This window comes from Pseudopodoces humilis, chromosome 1 (assembly GCF_049639895.1).
Source record: "Pseudopodoces humilis isolate 2021_Gansu_Grassland_sample_001 chromosome 1, ASM4963989v1, whole genome shotgun sequence".
NCBI classification, from domain to species: Eukaryota; Metazoa; Chordata; class Aves; order Passeriformes; family Paridae; genus Pseudopodoces; species Pseudopodoces humilis.
In genome coordinates, this window is record NC_142200.1 from 112,656,843 (window position 1) to 112,673,859 (window position 17,017).

General features: G+C 36.4%; 1 protein-coding gene across 15 annotated transcripts in view; it reads left to right on the top strand.

The window, feature by feature from the left end:
• Window positions 1-17,017, top strand: part of SLC4A7 (solute carrier family 4 member 7) — a 93,611-nt gene that overhangs the window by 37,893 nt on the left and 38,701 nt on the right. For 11 of the 15 annotated variants that reach the window (XR_015772071.1, XM_088052325.1, XM_088052281.1 and 8 more), the window contains exons 3-6: window positions 9,376-9,519; window positions 11,719-11,854; window positions 12,877-13,037; window positions 15,006-15,194. Coding sequence is in view for 14 of the 15 variants with exons in the window: in XM_088052325.1 (XP_087908451.1) it covers window positions 9,376-9,519; window positions 11,719-11,854; window positions 12,877-13,037; window positions 15,006-15,194 (630 nt within the window). In the remaining variant the exon portion in view is untranslated. The remainder of the gene's footprint in view (window positions 1-9,375; window positions 9,520-11,718; window positions 11,855-12,876; window positions 13,038-15,005; window positions 15,195-17,017) is intronic. The other 4 variants (XM_088052290.1, XM_014248513.2, XM_088052327.1 and 1 more) reach the window with 1 other exon arrangement.

Here is a 17,017-nt window from a genome sequence, read left to right on the forward strand (position 1 = left end):
TTACTGTTTCCTGTCTTGTGCCAACAATTCTGTTGGCTTGACCAAACCAGAAGGCCAGCTAAGTGCGTTAAGCCATTGAAAAATTTAACAGTCTGACAAAGGATGGTGGTTAGGATGTCAGCTGTTGAGCACCCAAAATGCCACACAGATGGATGTATGCCAGATCTGAGCAGAGAAAGGAAGTGTGGATGTGAGGCTGAGAGATGCAGCAGTGGAGCCTGTGACAGTGCTGGTTTAGATGGGGCTCTGCTGTAGGGAAACCACTGCCTTAGCTGTTTCTGCAGTTGAATCTTCAGTGCAGACTTAAGATGTTTCCTCCTTAATTTCTTTCTCTTGCTTTTCTCAGGAGATGACCCAGAAAAAGCGTGTGTATGTTTTGCAGGGAGGAGGGGGTTAAGGGGAAGCAGGCATCCAGCTGGAGTAGTGTTCCAGGCAGCAGCCTTAGCAGCTGTAATGCCTTGACCACAAGGAATGACATGGGAATGTGCAGCCAGATCATTTCCCCAGTCTCTTTCAGAGCACATTCTTGTAGGAGTGCTTCAGCTGGTACAACACTGCATTTAATCAAGATACTGGGGGGGAAGGCAGGGGGCTCAGGCCGCTTGAGGCCATTTAAGCACTTGGATGACTGCTATGGAAAATACCCATCTTACCCATAGCCAAAGAGTAAATTAAGGTGAAATATAGACTGCTGTCCAATGAACAATTGAGTCAATGTAAGCGCTTTTGAAAGGAGGAGTTGAGATCTCACTGTCCCCATCTTGCTCTTAGTCATGCAGCCTTATCTTTTCTTTCATTTCCTCACTCATTTTGGAGTGGCCCAGTGTTTGTGTCTCAGTGCAAGAGGGGGCTGGCTATATAGAGATTTAAAAAATAACTAAAATATTTTTTTTTAGTATCTTGTATATTTGTAAGAACTAAATTTTTTATTGGTAGACTGGGGCAAGGGAGGGGCAGCATATCATTTGACTTTTATCAAAGTGTTCCAAAGTAAGAATAAAATGTTTTTTCTTTCCTTTATGAAAGAGAAAAAGGGGTATGTAAGTGTGATTGTTCAACTCATATAGTTACCTTCTCAGACATTCTTCAGATTCAGGGTGTTTTAGATAATAAATTTATGTGAATTTAAAGCTCTGTTTAATATTTCATTATTTATAAGCTATTATGATGAAAGCAGGTATGTGGAATTTTTAGGTTTTGTTTTTAATTCTGGTGTTAAAATCCTATGACGGGAGAAATTGAATTGTTGGCTGCAAGCAGTAAAACAATTCCAGCTAGTATGATTTCTCATTTCTGACACGAACATTTTCTTGTACGCTTGGGAAGCTCTTTACTAAAGCATTTGGCTTTGGAAATGTTTGAAGACTTTAAACTGTTTCAGTCTAGTCTTTCAGTATGTGTTTCTGGTGACTTGAAAAGGAGTTCTAGGAATTTTGTACCTTTACTGAAGGTATGCATTGATGTATTTTCAAGGAGAGTCACAAGCAGTGAATTGAGTTCAGCTCTGGTATGAAGCACCACACCTTTTAGAGCCCACATGGACAGGTGATACTTAACCTCTTTAAAGCATGTGCAAATTAATGTTGATAGGTTTGATACAGTAGAAGGCATAATTTTGCCTTTAACAGTAAAGGGAAGGTTTCTTGGTTGTTTTCAGTATTGGATACTTGTATTTTCCGGAATTTTTAAATGAAGTATTAATGGAAAGAGAAACAAATGCTAAAGGAGAAAATAGGTCTTGGACTTGGAGCTTTTCAAGCTCTGCATTCTATTTATGGTGGCTGGCAGAGTGTGGTACCTGTCTGGAGTGACAGTGTTTAGGTTAGGAAGGTTAGGCACAGGCTTGTTTCGCACTCTTCCCATAAAAGAGGAATGGTTAGAGGTGGTAAACTGCAATTGTGGGCAGACTGTGTGTGTACTAAATAAAGGTACTGCACTTTACTGAAGCTGTAAGGCCTTATTTTGAATTAACAAATGCCAGTTTACAGCAGAGCTGGAAAGGGGAATAACATCTTAAAATAACCTTTTTAAGAGCACCTAATGTTCTTAACTTGATGCCAGGCTCTTTGAGCTGCAGTGAATGAGAGTAACAAAGTAAGCCAGGAGTTGGAAGTAAGGCAAGAATATTAATGGCAGAGGTATTTAATGTGATCTTGTAAAAGGTATTTTCTGTAAAATGATGTTTAAGAAAAAATTGAACTTGTCTTAAGATGTCTGGCTTGATGCTACCCGGATGCATCTTTTGAAAAGTGTAGCTACTTTTCAACCTTCATTTGAGGATACATTTACTAGATACAGTTTAAGGGAAGAGGGATACATTCTGTTACTCTTTGCAGGCATAGCAAAGATAAGAAGTTTACATGTAACAGGTTTTCATAAACAATCTCGAGGTCATGAGTGTGTGTCTTGGCAGACTAGTTTTCTGTGGCATAAATCCAAGCACCAGCTTTCGAGAGTTAAGATGGTTTAATAGCTATCTACTCTCACATTATCCTGTGGCAGGTGTAAGTCATGTTTACATTTTAAGTGACCCTATTATCTCTTATACGTTGATGAACCTTAATTTTTATTTAACAAAAAAACTGTGGTTTTCACTTAATCTTAGCTGACAAGAACAGGTAACCAAATAATCTTGTATTTTTTCTTTCCTTAAGTGAAGAAGGAAGAAGAAACTTAATTTCAAAAGTTTCTTATGAAATATTTTACAAGAACATTGTTATGAATGTGGAAGCCTCGTGTCTTTACCAGGGGGATGGGAACTGATGATCTTTAAGATCCGTTGCAACCCAAACCATTCTGTGCTTTTATGTTGTGTTTAGTGGACAAAGGGCTAGTCTTGAATGTTGATGGGACTTCCGCTTGAATTGTTTGCTTCTAGGTTTTCTCTCCTCCAACAGAAACAACGCTTCAAGATCACCTTGTATGTGTATCCTTTTTCCTGAGCTCTGCTGCAGAGACAGGCTGGACCAAGGATTGCTCAGATAAAGTGTGGGGCCCGGCGCTGGTCTGGCTTGGCTGTGCAGTGCAGGGACAGCTCACCCCCCCTCCCATGGGTACCGAGGGCTGGCTCCCTTCCCAGGCGAGGAAGATCAGTGCTGGCAGTGGGCCACAGGTGGAAGTCTCTGCCACAATCCCTGTGTGGCACTGCCACCCAGCACTAAGCTTTTCCTGTTACTGTTCCTACCTGCATGTCTAATTTAATCGCTGGTAGCGCTGTCTTGAATATCATTGATTGTGTCTAATAGAAATATTCAGTGCATTTTTCTCTATGACTGCTCCTACAAACTCATTTGGTTTTAAGTCAGAAAAAAAATCACTTCTGTCTGTAACGAGAAATCTGGCATTTACTGTTTTTGTCAGCATAATATGCCAATTTTTGTCATGTAGTGAGAAAACACTCTTCCTGAGCTGCTTTACCCTATGCTATGCCAACTGCAGGTTGGGATTGTGCTTCTCAGTTTTATCAGTTTGAGTATAAAGAGTGTATTCTCAGCTAGTCCTAATTACTAGGAGCAGTAGGAGATTCCAGAGTGCAGCCAGGATGTGTAATGCATTCTAAAATACTCTGTACTGTGAAGAACTTTTGGGTTCCAGTCATGGCATGCAGCTATCTCTTGAAAGAATTTTCTTTACTTTCTACAGGTTTGGTTAGAAAATAGTATTTCAGATGTTTAATTCTGAGATCAAGAGATAGCTTTTGTTAAACAGTTCCTTTAACAAGAATCCTGGTTTATTGAAGGACTTCTTAGTAGTCAATTCATGTGTGGAAGACCAAGATTATATTAAGTCATTTTATATTCACTTTTGATAACATTAATTCCATAGAAAATTATTTGACTCTTTCTTGAGAACGTGCATGAGAAGTTTATAAAACAAGTGTAAAATGCTGTTTGTTCTGAAATACTCAGTTTCTTTCTTATGCCAAGAACGATCGTTCTATTATCAATACTAATTTGTGCATTTAATTGCATTCTTCAGAAATAGAGCATTATTTTTAATAAGAAAATTAGCATAGCATATTCACAAATTTTTTGTGAATTCGTAACTTGAGTGATTTCTCATTATAAATAAAAAAGTGTGTTTGTGTGTGTGTGTAGAAGCACTGTTCTTGTTCCTTAAGTTTTACCAGAACCAAGAATATTTGTAAAAATCCTATGGGCTGTGAAATTTTTAAAATCAAGAAAAGACACTTTTGTTCTCACTCTTAGTTCTTCCATCCACCTACTTTTTCCCATTTGTGTGCTTCTACCTAGTGAAAGAAAAGGTCACAAGAAATTGTGCTTGCAGATTGTGTTGAGCTTAGTTTTGTGCATACAAGTACTCTCCGTGATGTAAGGGAAATTAATACCAAGGAATGAGATGCCGTGTTCCAGGTCTTTCCTACTAGGGTAATGCATTTGGAGATGTGAGTTAAGACATCAAACAGCTGGATTTCTTCCATGCTTTGTGATCTTAAGGAATGGATTAGGATCTCTCCTGCAGATACTCTGGTGTTTCCATATGGGAACACTCTATGCTTAGGATGAGATAGATTGACGTTATTTGATTAAAAAAAGGCTTCTGCATAAAATAGATTATACATCTTCAGATTATTATTTGAAGAGTTTCAGAAAAAAACAGTAATTATTGTCACAAAGTTTTAGTCTTCAGCAGACTTGAGAGCTTATTGAGAAGATGTGGTCACACTGGTGTGTTGTGAAAGGGTGAGGGGCATCACATATAAGATGCTATGCTGGGAGTGATAGTTGAATATTAGGATTTTTTTTTTTTCTCCCCCCCAGGTAGTGTGTTGCTGTAGATGGTATACGTTGCCTAGATAGGCTGTAGAAAATGTATGCTTAAAAATATTAAAAGAATTGCTGCCATCCTAACTAAACTGATCAAAACCATGGCTTAAGCTTTGAAGTTGGCTGTAATTTGAGCAAGATTGGACCGGGTAGCTCACCTCCAGATGCTCCTCAAATCAATCATAAATATATGATAGCTATTAGTTCAAATTTCTAAGTAACAGGATTTGAGAATCCACATAGATACAAACTTGATTTTCTTTGCTTTTCCTTGTTAAGATGGAGAACAGTGTCCTTTCTATGAAGGTTAAAAGGCATCTAGCCAAAGAAGAGAGAAGGTTCTGTGTAGAATTGTATTTAAAGCCTAGTGACATCAGGATATTTTTGTTGATCTCTCTCAGACTTCAGAAGTCTTCTATTACCATTTTCATAGGAGCTCTGGGGGAGAAATCAGGAAATGTAGAGCATTTTCTTTTCTGTAAATGTTATAGGACTTTACCCACACTGATTTTTGGAGTGAGGCCAACCATGTGATTGGAGATCTTCCATGTGATGGAGACACGTTTCAAGTTCCTAACATTTAGGTTTGTTTCATATTGATAAAGGCATTAAGTAGTAAATACTCTCAGTGGATTTGAACAGCTAAGCTTGGATAAAGTCATGTTGGATTAAAATGAGCAATCATCTCTTGAGCTTTGTATTACTAAATTTAGTATTGGGCAGTCTACTAATTCTATTGATTATTGGTTTATAGTAATTCTGTAAGGAGCTTTGTTTGAAAGTGGTACTGTGCTTCAGACATTTACGTGAATAAAGCTTTGAAGGTCACATAATGTACCTTTTGAACTTTTAAACACAATATTCAAGTAAAGGTTGCATCCTTTTAAAAATAACAGGTGATGCTACAAACTTGAACCTCAGCCTTTTTAGAGTTAAATTTCTTTCTGTTGCTTTCACTGATGATATATTAATTTTATAATTATTGCCTTCCTTGAAGGTCTAGTTTTTTATTTTGTTTAGGTTTGGTTTTTTAGCCAGGCTGAAAGATGTAAGTTGTTTCACAATTCATTGGGAATGAAGGAAAAAAAAAAGGGCCATGGTTTTAATTTTGCTTTTCCTTGTAAATTGTATTTATAAGTACATCTTTCTGTCCATCTGCAAACATTACTACTCATATCTGAGTAATGAAACTTAAAGAAACACAGACCTACTCAGTGCAACTATCTTATTTTTTTAAGGCTTCTCAATGCTTTGCTTTGTTGAGTTAGAATCAAAGTTAAGCTTGTCCAATTTTTATTATGTAGTTTTTTTAGGAGTTGAATATTCCTGTGACATATTTTTTGGTAATCATGGCACTATACCCAACAGCAGTAGTTTCAAATTTTCTAGACAGTAGTTGAAATGTCTTTGACTGTGATACCAGAATGAAGGTCCCTTTTCCACAGTCAGATGCACTCATAAGCTTCTGTTTGCTGTTGGTAAATTTTTCATCATTAGTCTATTGTACTGCCACTCCCACTGCTTGCTCTGAAAAATATTTCAGAGAGGCTCTTTGTCAATGTTATTTTTTTTCTTAAAGTTATTCTGATACAATTACAATGGCTTGTGATCCATTTTACTTTATAGATGCTGAAAATAATTTGCTCATTGACATTTCGTATTAGTCCCAAAATACCATTGCAGATGTCTGAACACTTTGCATATACAGAAGTGTTTTGGGGAAGGTATTCTTGGTTTAAATTTGCCTGCAAGACTGTGTCTGTGTGAGCAAAATTGTCTCTCAGTAGTCACTTCTGGGCAGAGTGGGCTGAAGGGCAGGATAATAACCCATGGCTAGACTGTTCCCTGTCTCTGTGACACCCTCATTTGTTCAAGTAGCAAGAAGGTGCTTCCTTTAAATCTTCCTTTTGGAGTTGAACAGCAATATCAAAGATTGTAGGTTGTAGTCTGACTGTCTGGGTTACTAACTTGGCAGTGCCTACTTGGTGTGATTGAGGCAGCTGTGAGGCATCTGGACATGATTCTGTCATTCTGTGATAGTAAAAGCTGTTTGCTATGGACACAAGTTGTTTAAAAACACCTTCTGTTTGTTGCTTATTTCAGCTCAGTTTTCCATGTGTCTTTGCAACATATCTGCTCTCCTCCAAACTTTCCTACTGGGAAAAAAAAGTTCAGTCTCAGTGCAATTAGGTGAAAGGAGATAGACTCCTGATTTGCTTGTTCCACCTCTCTTTCATGCAGCAACATGGTCTTTGACTATGGAAGTGGTCACACTATTGAAAATGCCAGTTTTTGCAATAGCAAGGTATATTGTTTAAGATGGAGATTCTTGGAAAATATACGAGGGATTTTTGTCTCTTACTTGTGGGAGCAGCAAGAACCCAAAATGTGGAAGTTCTTATTTCTCAGGGAGTAAAATCCTGAACAGTTTGATTACTTCAAGGCTGGTTTTTTGGGTGTTGTTTTGTGTGTATGTGGTTTTTTGGGGTTTGTTTTTTGTGTTTTGTTTTGTTGTTGTTTTGGGTTTTTTTTTTTTGTTATTTTCTGATAAAACAAATGCTTACAATTTGCTTACAAATGATCACAAAAGTGATCAAAACACATGCTTAAAACAGTCTTATTAGCAACATTAAAACAAGCAAATATATAAAATGCTCTAGTAATAGAAGTATGCTAGACTTTCTCTTAGGAAGAAATAGTTCCTGCAAAAAATCCAACACTTTGGCAACAAATAGAACTGTTCAAGTGTATATATAAATGTAGTTTGATACTTGCTAATTGAGTATATAAAATAAAACAGAAACCCTAACAGGCACTTGCAGTGAGTGTGGCTCTCTCAGTTGCAGCTTTGAGTGAGATGTGGTGAGTAATGCAGTTATTTTTGAACCTCATGCTTTTGCTTTCCCTGTGCATAAGATTATTGTATCATGATGGCGTCAGTAACATGATAATTGTTAATGATGCCCCCGATCATATTATGTACCAAGTGCAGTGATTTATAGGTGTCATGTTGGTATTAATTTCTTTGGGAATTGCATTGTGCAGAGCAGTCACAGGGGGCAGAGGTCAGGCTGCTGGGCAGGGGCTGGATATTGTTGGAAGAAACTCAAAAAAGACAAGTCTCTATAAATAGGGCTGATGAGTGCTTTGAGAAATTAATCACTTTTCCACTCTTACATGGAAACAAATAGCTTTTGATATGCTTAATTTCAGATTTGGTCATAGTGCCAGTTAGTCAACTCTAATTAAACTAACGTTGGAAGTGTGTCAAGAATGGGGTCTTGTTATGTGAAAGGAATCTTTGACCAAATTAATTAAATGTTGAACTTACTTGTGTTAATATAGTGATTTTTTGTTTGTATTTTTAGTCAGGTAGCACTGTAAAAAATATACAAACTTCTATAAAGCAGTATCTTTTTGGGCTTAGGGATTATTTTTTTCGGAAGTAAGTGTGAAATCTTACCACTTTTTGTTTCTGTAAACCTCTATAATCACCAGGAATTTTCAATATCTTCAATCTAGTGTATGTGTGCTAGGCACACACCTATATATGTGTGTATGTGTAGTCACAATATCTAGGGCTTGCCTGCATAATGTAAATTTGCTGAATTTGCATGTGTGTAAGAGCTGGAAGACCACTTCCTTTTCCTTTGGTTAATGTCAGTCTTCTGTAATAACTCTTCAACACCACGCAAGAGAGTATTTAGTGTTATAGTTAATTTGTCTCTTCCTGCAATTGTTTGTTTAAATAGGAATTGAAAAGCCTATTGTATATGCTATCTCCATTACAGGAGACATGGTAGTAATATGTTCATAACAGTCAATTGATTGATATCTTTTGCTAAGATGTTGGTATTGTCTTGATGTGAAAGGTCAACGGAAAAGCAACATGTTGAAAGTACATGTCTTAAAGAGCAGTAGGCATTAATTTGAGGATGTGCTCCTCAATTTATTAAAACGTTCTGAAATAGGAAAAAAAACCACCCCAACAGTTATTTGAAAGTTATTTGAAGTGTTAACCTTCATTTCAAAATAGAGGTCCCCTTTATGTTCCTGATACTAGATTAATGGTGTAATTGAACATCAGTTTCACCTTGAAGTGTTATGTGTTACTTGAGCAAATATTGGCTGCTCTTTCAAGGACAGAAAGGTACTTGCTCTAAACTAAGGGTGATTGCTTGATGAAGTTAGTAAGCTGAACTAGGAGATTATTTTGCCATTCTTAAAACTGTCCTGATATGAATCCCTGTGAAAAAAATTATCATGTAATTTCTCTGCCTTGGCCTTGTGTTTATCAAGTAGCTTCTTTCGGTGTTATGGGTTAAGCTTGTACCTCTGTATTATTTGTTTCACTGCTGAATTCTTAAACTGAGTAAGAACATGACCTGATTTATCAGAGAAATTAGTCTAGCACTAGTTCCTTGACACCCTGAAAGGACAGAAAGGAAGTGGTCATGTTAGTTCACTAAAGGTAATTTTGTCAAGTGCTTTTGGATTTCTGTTTCTTAAACCTCATGTCTTTAGATACTAAATTTGGGTAGTAGATAATTTTTTGTTTACTTGTGTCCTTTTAAATTTTCTTGAAAAGGCCACAGAGCTGTGTATATTGGAGTTCACGTCCCACTCGGAAAGCCAGGCCGTCGACGGCATAGACATCGTGGGCACAGGCACCACAGAAGAAAAAAAGAAAAAGAAACTGATAGAGAGGATGGCCGAGAATCTCCATCCTATGGTAAGAAATTTGTTGTGTGTGTTCTTCATGTCTCCTGAAAATAAACTTGTAGTAGCTACTCTGTGCTTAAATGTTGTTTGTTTTGTGCTATTTATTTTATTTTCGCTGTAATAAATGTCTTTTTATGTACAATTAGACAAGGATTCAGTGGTTCTGTTTTATCTAAGTCAGAAGCTGTTGGACTTGGTCCAGCTGTCTGCATGAATGTTCAGCAGCCTGCACTGAATAGGTTAGACTAGAGCTTTGTAATGCTCTCCTGTAGCATGAAAATCAGTGTTATTTAAATTAGACACCTTTTTTCAGATTGTGTAGTCGTGTATGCTTCTTCCTCTGATTTTTGAAACTAAGCATGTAGCTGTGAAAAGCAATGTTTGCCATGGTAATTTGATCAATTATCTGATTTTATTTAAATGTTTACTTCAGCCTTCTTGCTGTCTGTTAGTAAAGGAATTGTACTGCCTCATAAGTCTTTGGTTTGGATCATGAGCTGCCCCCTCCCTCCCCCCTTGGCCTGTTATCCTCAAGAGGTGGCAATGTTGTCATATTATTCTCTGAAGTGAAATAACTTGGAAGTATGCTTAGTAGTTTTCTTCAAGACCTTAAGTCCACTTTTATTCCTAGACTGCCATGAATGGGCAAATTATGATGCAATATTTGAATTTAAGTGTGGACACCATGCTGTTCACTATTACCTTTCAGTGACTAGCAGCATGTTCTACAAGGGGCCAGTACCTGAAACAAGAGTCTTCAAATGGAAATGCTTTGACATGAAAAGATTTCGTTTTACCATTCTCCTGTGGTTCTTGGTATCAACCATCTTCAAGGCTTCCCCTCCCAAGTACAAATTATTATAATTGATGTTATGTTTTTATAGTCTTACTGTACAGTTTTTGAAGAAACAAGTGATATTAAGTTGATAGAAATTCACTTCCCTGTTTCGGTGGCTTCTATATACTGCATGCATAGGGTTTGGCAGGATTCTGGGGTGTGTTGGTTTTGGGATGAAAACAATCTGCTGTAGACCTTAACTGATAACGAATGTTTGCATTCAGAAGCTCATTTCAGAATTATACTACTGGATGATGGTATATACCAGAACAAAAATGCTAAAGCAAAACTCAATTTGGAATGAACTTTGTTAGTAATTTAGGTCTTATGTTTAAATCTGAAAGGCCATCTTCCTTTTACAGTAGAAGCCTACAGTTGTGTATTCATATCTAACAGCTGTGAGAGTGATGTTTCAGTGAACAAAGTTAAGATTTTTGAAATCTGAGAAAATTAAAAAAAAAATTGAGATTTATCTGGATTTTTTGTCTCTGACCTTCCTTCAGGATAACATTGCAATTAGTACATTATTGAACCTTTGTAATATGAAAATTCACTAGAGTTGAAACAAAATTTTGTATAAGTATTAAAAGTATCTCTAAAATCATGTGGTTTAACTGGTGCTTTTTTTAAAATTTTGCTCATATTAATTGAAATCCAGTACTTACTTGATCATTAAGGATTGTTTAATTTTCTAGCAAATTATTGAGCCTGTTCCACTAGGCATTATACTGTGAGAAGTTAAAATATTTTCTGGACACTTCAGCCACATAGTTTTCTACTTTCCTATGCTAATTTATACATAGTGCTCCAACCATGCAATGAAAAAATTTCGTCTGACATAAATAGCAACAGACCACAGAAAAATCTGCAGCCTGACAGTGGGTGCTTGGTTACTGACTGGTGACTGCCTTGCTTGGGAAGCTGATCTGTGGCTAAGGCTATTTGTTTCCATCAGCCTGTTTTGTTTTAGCTTTTTCTTCTTTAGTGTCTTGTGTCGTGATGGTATTATTTTGTTCTCAAAATGGAAACACAGCTTCTAGTCTTTTAGTATATTAATTTCTACTCTTTTTTAAGCCAAATTTGCTGTTGATGTTAATTTTCATATTGGCAGTCTGTAGAAGAGCCAAAAATAATTGATTAATTTTCATAAACATCGATTTCCAGATGTTTTGTTTTCAGAAACAGTGCAGAATTTTCAGAGAGCCTTCTTTTAAAGACATGTATATGTTTCTTTTATTCCTCTTCCCTCTTAAAGAGGATGTTGTCCTACATATTTCTAGCTGAGGGCAGGAGATTTTACTGTTGTGTAGTGTGTTTTGTTTCATAGAAGTATGAATTCTTCTAGTTATTCAGTTTGTCCTTTTCTTCAAGACACACCATCCCAACGAGTGCAGTTTATCTTGGGTACTGAAGATGATGATGAGCACATTCCTCATGATCTCTTCACTGAAATGGATGAACTTTGCTTCAGGGATGGAGAAGAATATGAATGGAGAGAAACGGCTAGGTATGTTTGGAGTAGATTGTTTCAAGGTATATCTTACAGTAACTTTATTTCAAAGATTTGCAGACCAGATTTGGCCTAGAATCTTCACTATCTATAGGAGTTGTTTATTCAATTCATGCTCAGCAAACCAAAACTTTAGTTCTTCTTGTCCAGCTCTGAAAGAATCAATATTTTTTTCAAGAGACCTTCAGTCTTTCTGGTGATGTGTTCCCTTCCCTAAAACTGATCATACCAAACATTTTGAAAGGTAGCAGTATGCCAAGTTATAAATACAGGTGTTTGTCCATGGAGTGTGGTATTTTCAGTCTCAGAAATCTCTTTGGTATATTATTACAAATATGTTACTATATTTTTTTTCTCAAACATAAAGAAAATTGGGTATTATGTTTTTTCTTGTGTAGTATTTGATTAGTTTTTGGCAAATTGCAGCCTGAACATTACGGGGTGTCATGATTGTTTTTGACCCTTACTGGTTTAGTTGCTTCCTTCTACGTATGCATTGTGATGAATTCTTCGGCATTCAGTACTTCCAGCTACCTTGGTGCATGTTAACTTTCGTAGAAACTCAGTTTGCATAATGCATGTGAGTGGGAACCAAGATCAGTTTATAGTTTTACATGTTAATATTGCCTAGTTCTTAAATGTCTGACTTAACAGCCTTAGGAGACTAGAACATGTATATGGTATATTTCAGACAGCTTTCTAATCCTAAAATACTAAAGAAATCAAGATGCAAATATGCTGATAAGGCAGACTGCCATATTCTTCACAAGAACATGTGAATAGACAAGTATTGGTCAAGCCAAAAGAAACAAAATGGGTAAAAGCTAAAACAGTTGAGTGTGGTTATTAAGGCCTGATAAAAATGTTAATCAGTTGGGCTGTCTGAGAAAACGAAAGCTGATATGATTTCTTGGGATTTTCTGTTCTGTGTCATGCCTAAGCCACATGGAAGAGTGCGATTGCTTGCCAAATTTTCCTTCCAGGAGAAATATAAATGTGTGTATGTGAATGCATTTCAGGTGGCTGAAGTTTGAAGAGGATGTTGAAGATGGTGGTGATCGATGGAGCAAGCCTTATGTAGCAACTCTGTCTCTGCACAGTCTCTTTGAACTGCGGAGCTGTATTCTTAATGGGACGGTCATGTTGGACATGAGAGCAAACACACTTGATGAGATAGCAGGTTGCAGCAAAATTTTTTAAAATATTTTATCCCTAAATTTTGATCTATAATGAGGTGTTTTTGGTGATGTCTGTGTTCTTGAAAATACTGTGTTGAAGAAACAGGTATGTGCGTGCTTGCTGCACTTTTCTTGATCTGTTTGAGAGGAGCTGGTCCTGCAAACTTCACTTACAAAAAGGGGTGCTGGATGAGCAGTAGCTCCTTAGTATGCATTTTAGGGTGAGGTCCAGAACTTGCCTTTATGTTCTAATCCCTTAATGTGTTCTCTGTCTTTGTTTCTACAGATGAATTGTAAATATCTGCCAGAACATTTTAGGAGTTATTTGTGCACTTTAGTACCATAATTATTAATCATATTTTGGCTGATGTTAACTTGATGCCATTAGTGCAGTTGGTTGTTGCACATCTTTTCACCTATTTTTTTCACCTTTATAAGAGGTGAGCAGAAATAAATCTTGTACATGTTGTTTGACCTACTGTGTTGAGTGTCCTCACTAATCACGTGGTCATTTTGGATACTATACAGGCAGCTTTGAAGACTTTCATATATATATCTTGTTATAAAAATATATAGATACATGCACATATATATATACATTATATATGTCTGCTTGCTCTAAATGTCTTTGAATTAGTTCTACATAATTTTCCTGGTATCTCTTGTTACAGGTAACACACAGTGGAATGCCTTCTCAGGAATCATATTAGACTTAGGGTTGACCAACATGTGCATGAAGGACAAGGTGTTTTGGCCTTAAACTTTGGCAGTACTTGACATGTTTTCTTGTTTTGAAATCCTTGAAATTCACTCAAGAAATTGGTATACCCTTCCTATTTTCCTGACTTACTGAGCAAGAGTGTTCAATACATCATTTGTAAATGTAATGTTTTGAGTTTTAATTTTATCTTTAGTAATTGAATTTAGCAATAATCTTAATACATATGGAAAGTATTTGCTTAATTCCATGTAACCAGCATTCTGAATAGCAGGTATTTTATTTAGAACTAGGATGCCTTAAGAGATTGTGTGAATTTGTTTCAAGTTAATTTCAGGTGCCATTGTGCAGCATGTGGGTTAGCAGTGCTTGGTATACAAATGTGTTGTCACGTTTCCAGGAGCCGGGAATATGCAGTATGTAATATTGTTTCTTACTCAGGAGAGAGGGTGGCAGGATTCCTTTTGAGAACCTGTAATAAGTGGCTGTGTGTTACCAGTGATTTCAGAAAGAAGCTGCACTGTACTGGCAGACACTTTGCTGCCTGTTGTTCTGTTAATAAGGACAGAGCCCTACCCTGAGCCCTAACATTTTGCATTGTGAGAAGTTATATGCAATTTCAGTTGAACAATGCAGTTAAGTCTCAATACATTAGTTGAAACTGGGAAAATATATTTAAAAATTTGTCACATAGGTTTGTGTTGCTTTATGCAGGTTGAGGTCTTTCATAAATTTATTTTATTTTTGTAATTATTTTAAAAAAATGGACCCCTAAGAAACCGCAGTAGATATTTTCACTGATACGTAGGCTTTCTTTCCTGGTGTGGGCATACTGGTGAGATGCCCTTTTGAAACTTGATGTTGTTTGACAGATGAGTAGTTAGTTTTGGATGATAGACCTATATTTTGTTTCATACTTCCTCTTCTAAAGCATGTGAATCACATGAAGTTTAGTAGAGAGTCTCAGGAAATAAAGTAATTTATTTCTTGAAATGTTGCTGCTGATAAATACTCTCTCTTGGATCTGCATGTTGTGCTTTTCTTATTTTCACATTTACTTCTTTAGTGACGTCTTTGAAAATTTCCTGTGGATTCTTGAAGATGGTTTTGCTAAAGAGAAGACTTTTCTTTTAAATAGATTTTGATTTTCTTTTATTATTTGATGCAACTACAGTGCTTGAGTGAGGTGAAAGAGAGATTTGATAGCTGCCTATATAATTTTCTTCTTTTTTCTTTTGTTATTATTATGTAGATATGGTTTTGGACAGCATGATTGCCTCTGGCCAGCTGGATGAATCCATAAGAGAGAATGTGAGAGAGGCTCTTCTAAAGAGGCACCATCATCAAAATGAGAAAAAATTCAGCAGTCGGATTCCTCTAGTTCGGTCTTTCGCAGATATAGGCAAGAAACATTCTGACCCTCTCTTGCTTGAACGAAATGGTGAGATAAGTTGTAGCATCCAGTTCATACTAACCTGGTAAATGATGTTCTCACTGGGAGATGAAGGAAAGGTCAGCTGATAATAACAGATAAGTGTTTCCTTCCTGACGAGCAAAGGACTAACAATAAGAGAGTGTGTGATGTGTAGCTGTGGATGATATTTTTTAATTTATATTCTATTTTCTATATTCTATATTCAAATATTCTACTCCTGCCTGTATACCATAGCATGCATGATTATTTTGAAGTATAGTGGTTGACCTATATTGATCCTAATGTTTTTAGTATATGCTTAAATAAAATGTGCAATGTCTGAGGGATTTCAGCATCGTGACATAACTTATACATGTGTCAGATGTATCCTACTTGCTTTTACAGTCTTTACACAAGAGATTCAGTGATCATGAGTCCAGTGATGCTGACAATAACTGTATTTTAACCCAGTGTTTTATGTTCATTTGACAAAAAGTTTGCTATGCCAATGGTGAAGGTAGTACTGTTAGCTAGGACACTGTCTGTTTTTATCTTGTTTTGTGGAGAATAGTCTAAGGGGAACAAAAATCCCAAAGCCAAGAAAGTTATTAGCAATTTTCTTAGAAGCTGCACCATATCCTTTTTGAAACAGTTCCTGAAAATTTATGCTAGGCATCCAGTCCCAAATCCCAAATAGCAATATGTACTACACAGCAGCTTACTTGTATTCTTGTGTTTTTATGGGACCTCTGTTTTCATCTCTGTTCTTCGTTTTCTTTTGCCTTGCATTAAGTAAGACACATAGAATTCAAATGAAATTTTTTACTCTGGTGTAAACTTAGTTCTGATTTCATGAATCAGTCCTTGAAGGGAACTTCCTTTTTTGTCTCAAAAGATGCTTCATTGCTTAGAATATATTTCAGTTAGTTAAGTGTTCGTTAGGAGCTACATACACTGGAGTATTTTCCAGTGAATGCCTGAGCTTGCTAATAGTTCTCATTAGCCAGTGAATATATGGTATATGCTTTAATATTTCTAATAGTTTCACATTTATTTTTTCTAGAATGAAAATGTAGGTAATTTATCTAAGAGCATAACATCTTCTGTAACTCCTGACTTTCATGTTTTGCTCAGCAAACATGAAAATTTCACACACACAGACTTGGTTTTGCCCATCCTTGAGCACATGTATCCCCAGGTATAATTCTGTGAATTTGAGATCTCTTTCTTGTCAGTTACCTTTCATGTAACACTTCCATTTTTAAGTGCATTTTATTCTTAATACTCTTTCTACAAGAGATTATAGGATATATGCTGAAACAAGAGACCAGTATAATATGATGAATATATGTCAGCATATACTGATTCACTTTTCTCTTTATTATCCTTTGGTAACCCTCTAATAAGCTGTTTAACCAAACATATACGTGTGCATATTAGTTCTTTGGCTCCTTGGGGGTGTGTGTGTGTTAAAACATCTCATGTTGATGATTTATCACAGGTATACTTATGGAGGTTAGTTATTACTTTAGTGATTATTATAGGCAAAATCAACCAAGTCTGCTGTATTGATCCTATTTTCTTTACTGCTCTGCAGTTTTGAAGTTTTAATAGTTGAGTTTTGAGGATTTCAAATTGGGTTTGTATCTGTAGGACCCACTTTTTCATTGTTTGGGGGGAGGGGAACGTACGTGACCTTGCCTAGGCATGATTTCTGTACCTCCTTCTTGTTAATTATTTTGGGGTTGTTCAACTTACTGGTCTCTATAGTGCTTGGTATAAATGTGAGAATAAATGTGCCTAGTTTGCTGTTTCCTTGCTTCATGGCATGGTACATGAAATGGGCATGT